The sequence below is a fragment of the Drosophila bipectinata genome, chromosome 3L, assembly GCF_030179905.1.
Source record: "Drosophila bipectinata strain 14024-0381.07 chromosome 3L, DbipHiC1v2, whole genome shotgun sequence".
Taxonomy (NCBI): domain Eukaryota; kingdom Metazoa; phylum Arthropoda; class Insecta; order Diptera; family Drosophilidae; genus Drosophila; species Drosophila bipectinata.
This window is the reverse complement of record NC_091738.1, coordinates 4,681,000-4,697,560: the sequence shown is the minus strand read 5'-3', so window position 1 is coordinate 4,697,560 and position 16,561 is coordinate 4,681,000. Positions and strand designations below refer to the sequence as shown.

At 37.7% G+C, this 16,561-nt stretch overlaps 1 protein-coding gene across 16 annotated transcripts in view; it reads right to left on the bottom strand.

The window, feature by feature from the left end:
- Positions 1–16,561, bottom strand: part of shep (alan shepard) — a 119,555-nt gene that overhangs the window by 6,879 nt on the left and 96,115 nt on the right. For 8 of the 16 annotated variants that reach the window (XR_011442754.1, XM_017244797.3, XM_070279934.1 and 5 more), the window contains 5 exons: positions 6,225–6,478; positions 4,440–4,498; positions 3,169–3,293; positions 636–777; positions 201–571 (listed from right to left, as the gene is read on the bottom strand). Coding sequence is in view for 15 of the 16 variants with exons in the window: in XM_017244797.3 (XP_017100286.1) it covers positions 201–571; positions 636–777; positions 3,169–3,293; positions 4,440–4,498; positions 6,225–6,478 (951 nt within the window). In the remaining variant the exon portion in view is untranslated. The remainder of the gene's footprint in view (positions 1–200; positions 572–635; positions 778–3,168; positions 3,294–4,439; positions 4,499–6,224; positions 6,479–16,561) is intronic. The other 8 variants (XM_017244811.3, XM_017244804.3, XM_017244803.3 and 5 more) reach the window with 6 other exon arrangements.

Genomic DNA, 16,561 nt, shown 5'->3' with positions numbered 1-16,561 from the left:
TAAATAAAACAATAATCTATTTTCACACGAAAGTTTAAAGTTGATAAGATGACTTTTTTTTATTATTAATGGGCTATAAAATGTGAACTTTTAGGAGCCTTGACATTTAATAATAAAATACCTTTTCCAATAAAAATCAATAAATAATCTTCAAAAACCTATCCAGTACCATAATAGAGCTACTATTAGTCAGCACTTACCTGATCATCTACCTGAGGGATCGTCTGGGTCATCATATAGCCGGGTATCCATTGGGAGCCGGCCACTGGATAGCCACCCACCTGGGGGGCACTGAATCGAGAGTACGGCACTCCGATCGGTGTGCCAACATTAACGCTGACCCCGTTCTGTTGCAAAGTCGGATCATAGGCAACGGGTATACCCTCCGCGGAGACATCACGCCACGCACGCGCATTCGGATCGGGGGTCTTGAAGAGATTCTTCTTTTTGGGGCCGCCGTCGGCGAATTTCACAAGCAGGGGATCTTTGCCGCCCGGTATTGTGTTGCCATTGAACATCTGGATGATTTGTTCGCATTTCTCGCGACTCTCCATACGGGCAAAGCCAACACCTAAGATTTAAACAATAAAAATTAATTATATTTTTTTTTTGGGAATAATAATTATAGTACTAACCCTTTGAGTTCATTTGCTGATCACGCAATATTCTGGTCGAAACAACTTGTCCGTATTTCGATAGCATTGCCTCCAGATCAGTTTCTTTGTAGTGAGGCGGCAAATTTGCGATATACAAATTTGTGGGATCCTGTTCCTGTTGCTGTGTGGTGTTTGGAAGCAATTGGGTCAGATCAGGGTGTTGTTGTTGTGGTGGTGATTGTCGTTCACATATTGTTGATTGTTTGGTTGAAATTGAATCGGTTTAGTTTGATTTGTTCGTTTTTTTGGGGTTTGTGGATGTTGTTTGTTTCGGTTTCACACAAATAAACGTTACACAAAAGCAGTTGGCGTAAGCATGTGTGTTGTTGTGTTTTGTTGTGCGCGTATGCATGTTAATCATGTGTGGTGTGTGTTTATATATGGTGTGTGAGGTTTTTATTTTATTTTTTCATATATTTTTGAAGAGAGGGGAGTAGAGAAATTAAGAACGTAGAGATTTTGTCATTAGTAAATATTCAAGTTGCTTGCCAAAAATGTGTTTCTGTTGTCAACTCTTTTTGGACTGTTTGTCTGTTGTCAGTGTGTTAGTGTGTGTGTTAAGTGTGCCTAAGATCTGACGAAGGATGTTTCGAAATGCCACAGACTTATCAACAAAATACCTTACAAAAAAAAAAAAACAAATAAACAAAAGACCTATATCATTACCCCCTTTTCTTTGAGAGAGAGTGAAAGTGTTCTTTCCCTTATCGTTGCTTAACTAAGTTAAATACCTGATCAGAGATAGATTATGTCTTAATGTTTAATGAGATCTGTTTGTTATACTTAGAGTTTAGATTGTTTTTGGTTTTTTTGGTTTTGATTTTTGGCCGGCACAGGTTTGTAGCGATTTGCGTACTGAAACAACAAACTTGTAGTAGGTTGATGTAGTAGAGAGGTTGGATTATATACTTGGCTGGCTATAGCTTCAAAATACGATTATACAGTTTATACAGTTGAATATATATAGATTCAATATTATATCATATATATGTATATATATATGAAGAAGAGAGATTTACGCTATATGTACTGGTATTATCTAAATTTATAAATGTATGTATGGTGTGTATGTGTTTCTTGGTTTTACAAATCTATGGCTTACAATCGTTAATTCCTACTCAAATAATCGTACGTGTGTATTTTGTGTTTTTACAGCAAACTTTTCATTCTTTTTTAAATGTTTTTTGACATTTTTTTGTATATAAATGAGCATTTAATGCTATCGGATTATAAAAGCTAACAAGAGAGCAATAGGGGGGAGTGAACAAAGTTGCTAAGCTCTTCGAATGAAAAACTTTTTGATTTGTTTACAAATTATTAATATTTACGAATGAATGGCCGAAAATTTATATTGATATGCCGGCTGGCAGCATCCACAATAAGCCTCTGTAAATGGCTGCTAATTATTGATTACGATTTTGGATTTAATTGTTCAAATATTATAATGTTTCTTCTAAATGGGGGATAGTAGCTATGGGGAGGACAACTTTAATGTACCTTGTTCTACTTAAATCGATGAGTACTCTAACGGAAAATTACTTAATTATAAAAATATTCAACTACAACGACTTCCCAAAATCCCAAAATAAACTATACTATATTTATACAAAAAAATAAATTAATTTTAATACTAACTTGATGGATAAGGCCTAAATGATGAAATGATTTGAAATGGGATCGGTCTAAGCATTCCTATAAATATTATAAATCCTCATGATAACTAAACTCTAAATGTACCTGTACTCGATATGCTTAATGCAATTAATTTACCAAACAAATCCGCTAAAGAAAAACTTTAATTTATCTCACTTAATGACTTTTTGTTTTCATAGGAGGGATCATATATTTTTTTTGCAACTGCTATAGGAAGATTAAAAAGAAATATTATTTATTTTATGACTTTCAGTTTCATAAATATGAACTAATGAATGCCATTAATAAATTAATTTACTTTCAATTAATATTCAAATGTACACTAGATATTTATTACGCTATCAATTAAACTACAAAACAATAAAATTAATATCTAAAACAAAAAAAATGGCTGTTTTCTAGAATCGGTTATAAAGAGATATATGTGTGGTCTTGTTAACGACAAACGGTTATACAAAGAGAGTCTTTGGAACAACACTACGAACTAGGGGTTGGGCTTGGGGTCTTGGGACTTGGATATTGGTGGGGTTTATCACAAAACCAATAAAGACAATTAAAACACATAAAAGCATATAATTAAAATGTAAATAATGTTTCTTTTTTTTGTTTAAACTTAAACCTCTGATAACCTAGTCTGTTCTTAACCAAAAATATGTTTGTGGTAAAAATATAACACTTTCTAGGTCAGTATAGTTTAAAACAAAAATGTAAAAAAATGATATGGTATAGAAAACTCTGGATTCTGGTTTTTGGGGTTTGGGGTTTGGGATTTCTGGTTTCTGGCTATTCTGGGAAGGGTTGCTGGGACACTTTTGCGGTGTGTGGGGGGTGAGTATTACTTGCATGCAAACAAACGTACAATGGCCGGCCTATGAAGCACCCAGATACCCACTTTGGCCATCTGAGCTTGCACGCCCTTCCCCTGCAATCCTTTGACGGCGCACTCGGCGAAGGCTGGCTGCTCGAAGTCGACGAAGCCGTAACCTGCAAAAAAACATATTTTGTTTTTGTTGTTCGTTGTTGTTTTTGTTTTTATTGTTTTTTGTTTTTTCGTATTTTTATTTTTTTTTGTGTGTGTTGCGGGTAAGGGTGGGGGGTAGGAATTTTATTTTTATTTTTTTTAATTGCATGTATAAATATATATATATATATATATTAAAAATATATAATGCAGAGACAGAGAGTAATGTTTATATTCATAGTCCAATAATTTAAATTGAAATTGCAATTGAATTCAATCGGGAGAAAAAAAAAAATCGAAAGAATTTCGTAAAGTCGGTCATTTATCGTATTGGAGGATCACGTGCAACAAAATCAAAATCGAACAAAAACAAAATATGTGTTGAACAAGAGACAAGTGGGGAAGAAGAAAAACGGGTGAAAATTAAATCAATAATTGATTTGATTAAAAAAAATACAACAAAAACACAATACAAGTAACTTGGGAAATGTAAGAAGAACATAACCAAAGAGTATATTATATATCGATACACGCACACACATTGAATAGAGAGAAGCCTTTCTTAAATACACAATTTTTACACATTTTTTATCGGCTTATTTACAATTATAATTATCTTTTTTTTTTTTAGCATTATTTGGGTGCATCAGTAGCAGTAGATATTGGTAATAGTAGAATGAAATGCATGAATGACACGATTGTGAAATGAGAAGAAAATTAACCAAAAAGAAATTAAAGGTTAATCGACTTCAAATGAAAGAGTAAAGGGTTAAGGCCAATATATAATTCTGCCAATTTCAAATCAAGGGATAAATAATATACTTTTATGGAAACTATAAAGTGTATAACAATATACAATAACGAGCATTGTGTTTTGATTTAAAAAAAAAATTAAGAAACGAAAATGCTGAGTGCTCTTTTAAGGAGATTCTTTGAGAAGAAAAATGATTTATATATTAAATATTTATATCCAGCATTCAGCATTTTTTTTTAAACAAAATATTAAAAAGAAATCAATGAAATTTCAGTTTTTTTGGTTTTGTTTATATTTTCTTTTCTTACATTTTTCTTTTTGGTATTTTTTGTTTGTACAGAAACACATACTAATAATACTTGTACAAAAACACACATAAATAAAATAATGATGAGAATGGTGAAGAAAAAAATACCTTTACATTTGTTTGTTGTTTTATCTAAAATAGCCTTGGTTGATATAATTGTTCCATATCTGAAAGAGAAAATAACAGGTGGGTTCAAAAGCTGGCTGGACAAAAAAAGGATATGCATGTATCACAAGGATATTGCATGAGGAACACCATGGATAATCAGATTATAAACACATTCATGTCTCTCACACTGTGTGCGTGTCGGTGCCACGTGCCGCAAAATATTTCAAAAGCCCGGAGTGGGCAACTGGTGCTCCCGGACACCTGGCTCTTCTGATTGGAATCGGGCTGGGGTCTGGGGTCAGGGCAGGGGTCAGAGCTTGTGCCTTAGCATAAGCAATTAAAGTGTCATTATAATGCAATTTTTATGCTTATGCTCGTGCCCTGCAAAGTAGGCAATGGAAGTGTTCACAACCCTTTGCTATCTCATGGCTCCCAACTGCTCATTTATGCTCGACAATAATTGACTTAGTCCGTGTCGTGTCCTGTCCCGCCTGCCCTCCAGGGCAAAATTAAATCGATATCTTCTTAGTTACAACTAGCCCTTCGTTCCCCTATTTTGATCCTTGTTTGCCAATCCCCCTCTCTCCTGCCATAAATACATAGTTATAATAACATTAAAGCCCCGGGCCAAGCTTTGCCCACTAATAAGCCGCTTATTTTGATTGCCTGCAGCAGGACACAGAACCCTGGGAGGGGAAAAGTCCTTTTCGTAAAAAAAAAAACCCAAAAATATAAAAACAAATTAGTCTTCAATTTAATTACGTGACTTCCAACTATATAAGGGGTACAAAGCGTTTTTCATTAGTATTTTTTTATGTTCGTGCCACGGCCACAAATAAGTTATTTTTTTACGCATTAAAGAAATGGCATGCCATGATATTGGCCATAATGAAGTGGCCAACAGTGCGTATACGTAATACACATAATATTATATTATAATAGTGCGTTTATTGTGTTGTTTTAGGCAACCCCCACGGTCTAAAAAAAAAAAATCATTGATGAAGCGTGCGCACTAATTAGTGGATTTTGTTTAGTTTGCAGAAACTTGGACTCCGTCCATCAAGATGGTATGGCCTTTTTTTGGGGGTTACTTTCCACCTCCCAAGTGCCCAAGGATGTGGTGGTGGTGGTTGGTTATTTTATGGAAAGGCAGCCAAGCGGAATGGACTGAGGCTAAGCCGCTCATTAGCAGAAGGGATGGAGGCCAAGCGGATGGAAATGGATTTCTGGATCCTTCATCCACACACAAACACACATCCGAACTGGGGTACCAAATCGCAGTGGGTAGCAAATCAATAGCAGGTCACAGCACACACATTTCGAATTAGTTCATTTCGTATGGATGGAATTTGGAATGCCCAATGGGGGTATTCTCCACCAAGATCCAGAAGTATACTAGTTAGTTTTAGATTCTATCCATATAAGTATAAAAACTTGAACTATAACTAGAAATTAATATCCAATTAAAATCGTAGAAGATGCATCTTGCTGGAAGCCATCTATGACCCATCAAAGGCCATCTACGATGTGGATGCCTCGAGCAGCAAAAACAATTAAAATGAATTTGCATAATGGCCTGCCGGGGAGCTCTATGTCATGTCCGATATAATGCAATTTAATGTGATAGGTAGACCGCAGAGACAAGAGATACAGAACCGCAGGGCACTCGTACTCACTTACCAGAGACCGACTTGATTGCATTTGTATCTGATTTGTGTGTGTTTGGGGAAGTTATGGGATTTGATTTCCATTCTTTTAGATATCCATTTTTTTTGAGCTACTCACTGTGCACACATATTAACTAGATCCTTGTCGGTTGTGCCTTGCTGGAGACCGCGAATGTAGAGGTTCGTCTTGGACAACTGCTCGCCGCCCTGCTGGTTTTGATTCTGTGCCGTGCCGTTGGGACCCATGTTTGTGTTGGTGTTCGTCGTGTTGCTCAGACTGGTGCTCAGGGTGCCGCTCTGGGATCCCGTGTTCGAGGAGCTGCTCGAGTTGGTGTTGCTCGGTGAGGCTGCCGTCGGCACTCGCTGACCGTACTGCAAGAAAAAATCAAGATAAAGAAATGATTATTTTAGTTACATAACCTTCAATATTCTAAAAGGACCTCTAATGCCTCTACATGCAATATGAAAATGTTTAGAGCAAAAGTATGTCGATAATCTTAAGCGATTTGGATGCCACAATCTTTGGTTTGAGAAGGACATGCCGGCATGGTAGAGGATAGGCAAAGTATTTTTATTGAAATTCCTACTGGAATAGCTGCCATTCGAAGTTATTGAATGCCACTTGGCTCTCACAATAGATGAAGATGGAGATGGCGATGGCGATGGAGGTGGAGGTGGGACGTGGCAGAAGGAGAGCTCTCTGCCACAGAGGCATTGGCTTGTTGACGACAGCCTCGACGATGGCGTTTTTCACTTAAAATGCCACACATGTGCCAGAGCCCAGGAGCAGGAGCTCGAGCTGGAGAATGCCAGGCCAGGCAGCTTTGCATATAAGGCTGCAGGATATTTGGCAGCTGCATTCGAAGGCGTTGAAAATCTATAAAATTTGTATGCAACAAACAAAAGCTTCCACATCCACACACACAAACACACCCACTCAGGCTCAGACCCACACTCTATATAGCACTCAGAGCACGAACTTTGCCATTGATACATTTTTGAAAATTTGCCAAAAAACATTATTTTATTCGCCCAGCAGCGGGCTCAGCGGGAAATGCTGAAATATGCAAACAACAGCCCCAAAAAAAAGGTGGCCAAGAAAAAGTTCCTGCTGAAAATTCCCCTGAAAATTCCCCTGAAAATCCACAACCGAAAATCAAGCTAAACAATTTTTTGTTGGGCTTCTCTTTTGTTTCACAAATTTGGCAGTTTTTTTTGTTCAAAGAAGGGGGAGAAGCTTAAAAAGTTTTTTTATCCAGCCACAAAATCCATTTGCATGAAAACCACGGTATCCTGATGGCTTCAAGAGGGGGGTTTCTACCGAAAAAACTACAAAAAAAAAAAAAGGATTGCTAATTGATCTTTATATAAAAATGCAAATAATGTATGATATTGGTTCCATTATGCAAAAATATCTTAGAGTTCTTAGTTCTAGATACCCAGGAAGATATTTGGAGTTTTAAAAGCGTCTCAGGACTTGATAGGACATATCAGACCATGTAGGGGATTTAACTTAATAGTGTTTCATTTAAAAAACTCTTTTCTAATTTATCTTTAAATTTAAATCATATATTATACGATATTTGTGGACTTGTGCAAAAATATCTTCAGTCCTAGAGAACCTAAAAGGATACTTCAAGCATGTCAGTACACGCAAAAACATGTCAGAAAATGTCAGAAATGGCGGGAAAGAATGCTAGCCACTTGTCGTATACTTGATTTCCTTTTCCACAGCACTGCCCTTAGAATTCCCAGCCTGTCTTCCACAAAAGCTGAAAAAATTCCCTCCACACATGGGTTTGTTTTATTATCATTTCTATTCTATACTCTCATATATTTTTTTATTTTTTTTGTGAATTTATAAACCGACGTGAAAGTCACGCTTCAGCGGGCCAGCCAGCACAAATCATAAACTTTGTGCTTTCTATCTCGAATGGCCAAAAAGTCAAAATAAACTTTGACTTTCCGGCTAAGGAAGGCAACACAACTCCCTTAAACTCGTTAAGTCAAGAAGTATCTCAAAGATACACTTTGTACAGTTTTCCCAGGCCAAGTCTTTGTACTTTTCGATGGCTTATGGAAAGCATAATTAAATAATAAATTCATCCAAACGAATTTTTGTAGTCAGCAATTGTTTATCTGGCTGGTGTTTATCTATATACGAGTATTATATTTTTTACACAAGAGTGTGAGTGTACTCGTACATACTTGAGCCAAAAACTCATACGCCCTGTGTGCCAATGAACTTTTCTATGCTTGCTTTCTGCTTTGGCACTGGCTTGGCTGTCTGGGCTGTCTGATAATGAAATTATATCGTTCTAATAATTTTATGCGCAAAGAGGCCTCCGACTACTTGTACAGACTGATTCGCAAATACGCGAATTCTGTTATTCTTTATTTTATATTTTTTTTTTTTGCCAGCTTGTGGATGTGTGTCACAACGAAACGACAAGTTGGCTGGCTTTTTGTTTTATTCAATTTTTTTTTGTCTTTCTTTATTTTCTAGTTTTTGTTGGCAAAAAAAAAACAAAAAAAAAATTGCGTCATTTGCAAAAAATTTCACGCTACGAAATCTTTTGCGAATTTTTCACTCATTTTTTGCTGGCTATCTTTCTTTCTTCACGATTCTTCGGGGTTTCTCTTCTGTGGCTCCACACACACGTGCCTCCATCTGAGGTCTGAGACTTTGGCCAACTGTATTTTATCCGAAAGTTTATATGGACATTAGCACGATAGTTTGGATGTGTTAACCTTCTTGCTGTTCTGTTTTCTTCTGTTATTTATGCGCATTTAATTTGTTTACTTATTTATTGCATTTGCACGAAGCAGAACCCAAAGAAACAAAACTAAAAATAAAATTTAATGGCCAAAAGCTAAACTTTTTTTTTGATATAAAAATGCGAATGAACCAAAAACGATGTCGTCGTCGTCGTTGTAGTCGTCTTGGCAAAGTCGATTCGATTCAATGACGATGACGATGGCAAAACACGCAATTGTTAATGGCCTGAACTTATGACTATTCGTTTGTTCTTTCATTGGTTTTTCACAAGATTAGACAAAGGTCTGGTCTGGCCAGAGCCTCCATAGACCAATCGAAAGGGTCAGAGGACGTTGCTGAACTATTTTGATGTGGGTCTTTGGAAATTGCCCTTTTAGATATCGATTATGAGGATTGACAGCTGACAGTCTTTGTTTCTGCACAGAAAAAAAGGTTAAAGAGAGATAAATGTGAAAATAAGTGAAATTACCTGATACGATTATTAGGAAATCTATACCTAAGGGGTTATAGAGGTCATTTTTCTAGATAAAACTTATATACATTGGTTTCGTGGAGAATTATAAATAAATATTAAAAGTTTCAGAACAATTGCTTCAGTAGTTTTAGAGTTATGATAAACCACCTAAGAAAACTTTAACAAAATAGTCATAACTCTTACTTGTAAGGCTTGAAATTTAAAAACAACATTCCTCAGATACTAAAAATTCTTTAAAAATAAAAAAATATCTACAAAACAATGTTAAACATCCGTAACGCCCTTCTAGAACTTATTTATGATTTATAGGCCCACCACATTCCAACATCTCTATTACGAAACCATCAACCAAGTGTCCCACAAATAAACAAAAAGCCTCTGGAAACAGAAACCGAAACCTAAAGATCCGCAAGATCCGCTTGCTAAAGAGTCACGTGCCAAAGTGTGAAATACAAATGGACTTTTGTGTGATTTATGATGTCGCCACGACACGAGAGCGCCACCACACATAAAATATAATTCACTTAAGCCCGGCCCCGGTCGAGTCTTTTTGCTTTCTTCTGAAGCTAGAGTCCCCCTACCTCTTTAGAGGGGGTCTCGGCTAATAAATCAAAATGCAAAGACTGGAGACGCATACGAAATGCGAGAGAAAGAGCCTGGAAGTGCACTCGTCTCAGTCACTAAATCAGTCTCCGCATAAATCCACTCCATCATGATTAGTGACAGTTATTATTTGTCCAAGTGCTTGCCGGGCTGTCAAATTTGGTTAGCATATGTAGGCTGGCAATGGGCCTAGCCGGGCTAAAAGCCAAAAATACTGGCCAAAAAGGCCCAAACTGGCCAATGAACTGCTACCCCCACACCACCCCAAGTTATGGCCCTCGAATGACAATTCGAAACGATTCTTATGGCTTGGGCGGATTTCTGGGTTTTTAAAACCCCCTTTGGGAGGAGGGTTGCTAAAACTCATCAAATCAGGGTCAGGGAGGCCAAATCCGATTGGGGAGGGTTTTTCCATCCCAAAACCATCTAAAAGCCACATAAAAAACGTGCCTCTCACGTGACTTTTATAAATTAAATGCGTTCTATCCTAGAACTGGAAGCTGGCACGGAACTGATAGATAGATGGATGAGAATTCATCTATTTCTGGAAAGGGAAATGTTGGGCGTCAGATAACAGTCATCCTCAATGGGTGGGGGGAATAATTGACGCAAGTCAGGACCAGGTTTAGGCCCCAGGATCTCCGGGGTTAAAAGCATCCTTCACCTCTGAAAATATTCGACATGCCAATGCCTCTTCACTCCCGCTCTCTCTATAAAGAATTTCGAATTATTTGCAGGTGGAATTTTACTCAAAAAAGAAAGAGGAGAAAAAAATGAGAAATAATTTATGAAATATTCTAGTCCGCCTCGAAAATGCTGGCTCATCCATAATTCCTTTTGACAAGAGACTTTTTCAATTTGAAATTATGGCCCGTAATTTCTAGCAGGTCGACGACTCTTCCATTTTAATTAGCAACTTGATTCATTGTTCTTTTGTTTTTCAAGAGCCAAGTGGAGAGGGGGAAAAGGTTATTAAACCAAAAACCTGACCTTCAGGCGTAAATTGGGTTGTATTATTTATCTCAGGTGTGAGAAAGTGTATTGGCAACTTTTTATAATCTGGCTCGATAAGAACGTATCTAATCATTGGGAATTTATGAGTTTATTCCAAGAAATTGAATGCAATTTCTAGTGACCTCATAAATTTCAATTTCCAACATGTTTATAAATAAATGCACTTGTATTTCGAGATATATATGTACATGGTCTTGTATGCATGTTTTAATATTTATTTATATTTGTATCTTTCGGTTGAAAACATTTTAATAAAAGAAATGTTGGTTTTTGAACAAAAAATAAATAAATATATTGACACAAAACCCACTCTTATTAACCCTTTCGTCTTAAGGTGGATTTGCATAATTTGGGTGGCTAATCAAAGGGCTCTTCCTTCTTTCCAAACTTCTGTGATTGTGAGGAAAACACTTTAATCAACCGGAAAGGTTTGTGTTTGTTCTACGTGCTTGGAAAAAGGTTGAGAGCGAAGAAGGTTTCTATTTTAAGGCCGTATAATCTTGAAGTGGAAGAAGCCATGAGAGCACGTGCTGGTGGGTGAAGAAACTCAAAGATAGATAGTCTTGTAATAACTCTTTTGTCATTTATTGTCTGATTATTGGTAAACCATACCTCTTTCTATATTCTATTGCCATTTTCATACAATTCAAATATTTTTCCAATCATAATTATATCTGCAAATAAATATCTGCAGCAAATACGCCCCTTTTCTCATAATGATAATAAAAGCCACAAATGTTGACTACGCTTGTGTACATTGAAAATTGCTCTCACTATCCAACTTAACCGCAAACATTTTGTTGCCCCAGACACACACACACACACACACACACTGACAGATACAAATATAGAAGAAAAAAAAGTATCTGGCAGATAGCAAAAGTCATGTCTGAGCTTTGATATTGAAATGTGTTGGGGGGGGATGTAGGGTCTAGGGGGATTGGGAAAAAATGTGTGTAACCATTGTGCGACAATGGTTGGCTGGCTGGCTGGGTCGCAGTTTAAATTTCATGTCAACGCCAGAGATACTTTCGAATGCCCGAGATGCATGAGGAGCAGGCAGACCCACACACACATAGAGATACAGATACTAGCCGGCTGGATGGCTGGCTGGCTGACTACTGCGGAAGCAGCGATCTCTGAAGAGACTGTGGATGGCAGTCTCGGGCAACCACTTGGCGACAGTCGCACAATAAAAAAAAAATGCAATAATTTTATTGAATTAAAGGAGATAACTCAATTGAGTGGACAGGCCCAGAAATAGCAAAAAAAAAAGAATACTGGCATCTGACTGGCCTTTAAAAGTCACAGAACTCTAGAGAGAGGAATTCCAAAGCTAGCCTCCCATACTGGGTGCGTGATTATGGCCATTAAATCATAACCCATTGACCAAATGAATAACAGACGATAACCAAGAGCCAGTATCGATTAATGAAACTAATGCGTCATCATAAAAATATCTGCTCTGGCAACTACATTTTGGCACTGATTGTATTGCTTAGAGCCCACCTGAGATAAGGCCAATTTTTGATATGAACCTTTATCAGAAAGAGAAAGGGGGCAGCAGGGAGAGAGAAAGGTCAAAACAAGAAAATTTATCGCTGAAATGAAACACTAAAAGCATTTTAGCGCGATTAGGCCACAAACACACACCAGAATGGACGTTTTCCAGACAGCCGGTGGGTTAAGTGCCTCCCTTCAGAGGGTCTCAGGTCCCTGAGCGATTGTCTGATTGGCATAATAAATTTAAGCATTAATTGAGTGTATGATTGGGCGAGGGTTCTCCTTGAAAATGCAACTAAATAAGATTTTAATTGATGCTTTTTGCAGGAAATGGAATATTAATGGAAACTGATGATGAATTCTGCTGCTACCCAGAGAGCTTTAAAGTCCTTGGAGATGGACATGGAAATTGCTAATCAAGAACCAAAGTTCATCAGATGACATTTCCAATAAAAAAACGAGGTAAAGTAACGTTCTTAAGGGGGTTTATTAGGTGTAATATCATACCATAGACCAGAGGTAAAGGTAGGTAATTGATGCTCTCATAATTGCTCCTGTCATTTCTGCAGAAAGGTTAAACCCTGATTGGCATCTCGGCAAACGCAAACTGGCAGACTCAATGAAGATTGAAGCCAGGCCGATGGGGAAAATCAAAGGGAAAATCTTTATAAAAAAAAACCTCGTCTAGAGTCTAGAAACTTTTCATATCCGAGTGTATTTCTGTAGATATATGTATGAGGTATGTATGCTGGGGTTATTATTATTACATGATATATGGCGCGTGATATTTACCACCGACCACTAATCACAGACGCGAGAAAACGCGAGACTTGCCAGTGACTGGGTCTGAGGTATACGATTTCTGCACTTGGCTACAAAAAAAAAATAAATAAATAAATTTATGTGACAACGTGCAGAAAGGTCTGGGTAGTGGCCAAAAAAGAATGAATGCCAGTGGAATGGCCACTGGCCAGTATAGAAATTGCAAATAATAAATCAAATAAAGCTGCAGAACGTGATCGGAAGCCGCAGTTAAAGAATGGTGGTAACCAGAACCCACCCACCCAGACAGAAGGAAATGGTGGTGGCATGTACATGCTAGCTCTTAATTTTTAGGTTTTTCAATAATTAAATATTGTATTTCAATTAAAAGAACTACAATACAATAGTTACTAATTATTCAGAGAAATATCTTCGATTGGAAACTGAGTTGGAGTGAAAAAAGTAGCCCATTAGTGACCAATTTGGAGTGACACTTTGTACTTTGTATGGCTTAGAGTGGCTACCGGTCTCTCCATTCTCTATAGAGTCTCTTTCTCCTCTTTCTCCTTCCATAAATAATGAATGAAACGAGTCTCGACGAACGCTTGTGTAGCGGAAGTAACACTTAACTCAAACACGAGCACGAGTCCGGGCTCTAAAAGCGGGATGATGGTGTGATTCCAGAGGAGGAGGAGGAGCACTCCACTCACACACAACATACTATACATATATGTGGCTACCAACATAAACACATAGAAGTGTCAATCACACACGGGCACTCTCTCTCTCTTTGGCTAAAATACGGACAATGGCGGCCTCTACTAAGAATTCTCCTCTCTTCTCATGCGGGTATTTAAATTTAATTTGCAAGCTGACAAAAAAAAAAAGAAAGCAAAGCGGTTTCTTGACATCTTCCCTAAAGTGAGTATGTCGGTCCCTTACCCTGACAGACAGCCAGACAGACCGACAGGAAGTGCAGAAGTGTGTCCCCCACAACCTCCCCTATATATGGCTACAAAAAGGAAAACCTTACTGAAAGGCAGTCAAGTCAAGCAGAAAACCTAAAATTCTACCTCCCTGATGGCTAAGTGGTTTTTGGTCACACAACTAACATTTTCTCAAGGGGGGGTTCAGACCCCACTTAGTGAAAATTAGGGAAGAGATTCCAGCTAATTAAAGTTTTTATTAAAGACTACTACTACATAACCTCGAAAACCCAATCCATTAAGAGTTAAGACCCTAATGTGACCATTTCCACCCACTGTCCAAATCAAATACCCATCTGGCCACTCTACAAAATCAACATGTTAGTTGAAAAACAAAAAAAAAAAATACAAAACCAGAGCACAGGTTGCAACTGTTGTTTCTGGCCAGCGATTAATGGAGGAAAATACACATGGAGGAAAATGTTTTATCACTCATACGCCACATGGGCCACATGGGCTGGTGGAGATGACGCTGCCACGAGACAAATGTGTCCCCCGAGCAAACAGAACGCCTACGTTAATTACACTGGCCAGCAAAACAAGGGGGCGACTTAACTGCAAACACAAACTGAAGCCGCCTCTCTCTCTGGTTCGTGTGAATTGGAAATGACTCACTTTTCAAAATAAAACCCACAAACCCAAACGAATTGACCTTTAAAAGAGAGCCGGTGGAGGAGAGTGCAAAAAAATAAAAAACCGAGAAAACAAGAGAGGGAGCCGGAAAACAAAAAACCATAAAAAGCACCTGACTACACTTTCGTGGCCAAGACAACAGCGGCTAGCCACTAAAATTCAATCAACCGGCTATGAGTTGAGGCCATAAATGCAGCGAAAGATGCTGTAAAAAATTAAAAAATGGGAGTTTTTTATTTTTAGGGAAAATGGACATAAAAATCATGGTATTATTATATAATATGCCAGAGTTATTAAAAGCTCTGGGCAGATTAAGATAAATATTTCAAAAGAGTCTAAGGTTCTCATGAGTTAAAAGATTACTAGAATCTCTAGCCCAAGAATTAACATAATCTCGTTGGTGTTTCAAGTCCCTAAGGGAAAAAGTGGGACTTTCCTTCATGACTCTACAAAAATACCAACATTAACATGAAAATCCAAGTATTATTTAATAAAATTCCCTAGTTATCTAGTATCTCTAGCCCTATAATGGCCTCAAAACTTCTCAAGAATTAACATAATCTCTCTGGTTCTTAAAGTCCCTTAGGAAATAGTGCCTTTCTCTCATGATTTCTTCAAAACGATTGCCTATCCCCCAGGCCCTGAGAGCCCCTCGACACAATCCTTATCCGTAATACCGCAACGTTGACTCACTTTTATAAAAGTTTCATTAGCAGTCGCGTCACTTGATCGCCAAACCGAGGGCTTAGGGAGATACCTAGAGGGGTGGTACATACGTATAATGTATAATATTATCTATAGCTCTCGTTGTGTCAAACAGTTGACATAATTTCTCTGTACGTTTTTTTTCCACTATTGATAAGAGGGAATATTTTTTTTTTTTACACTATTTGTGTTTATGGGCAATTTTTTCTCTTATCGGCCGGAGGGCTGTGACTAAACTCGATATTGTTATCGCGGTGAGAGAGAGGTACAGTCGGGCAGGGGGACGAACCAACACACTTGTCATATCAATAGTTTTATTTTCTGGGAATTCACCAAATTGTATTTCAAGTTTTTAGATTAAAAACTAAAAGTGGATATACATGAGAGAGGTAGAGGGGGAGGGGATTTCTGGCGAAAAAGGAAACTCTAAACTGGCACCGACATTTGAAACTTTTTGCAGTTCGACGTCTCTGACGCATCGATTCTATAATTTGATATTTTTTCTAAATGGTTTTTTATTATTTAAATAAAATATTGTGTTTCACACAAGTCCAGCTTTCATCAAAAGACCCTTCTTTATTCTAGATATATTTTTAATGCCTTTTTGTATCTATTATTTGTTATTTTTTACGCCTGTCGCTCGTGTATTTTTATTACATTTCCTTTTGTTGTATTTTTGTGGATTGTGACTGCGTTTTATTTCGGTTGGATTTGCATTTTTTTTGGGGGAAGCACCGCACCACCCTCTCGAGGCAACTTGGCCAACAAATTGTTCTGTCCGATTTGGCTCCTTTGAGCCAGGAAGGAAGTCAACACCGCGCGCGATAAGTGCCAAGTAAGGGGGGTGGAAAGTCTCAAGGAAAATAATATGTAAATCCAGAAATTGCCAACAAACCATAAAAAATGCTGCGGCTGTGGCCACGCGGCCAAAAAAGACATAAAACAGATGAGCCAGGCCAAAAGCGAAGAAAAAGTAGAAGCAGTGGAGAGCAGGA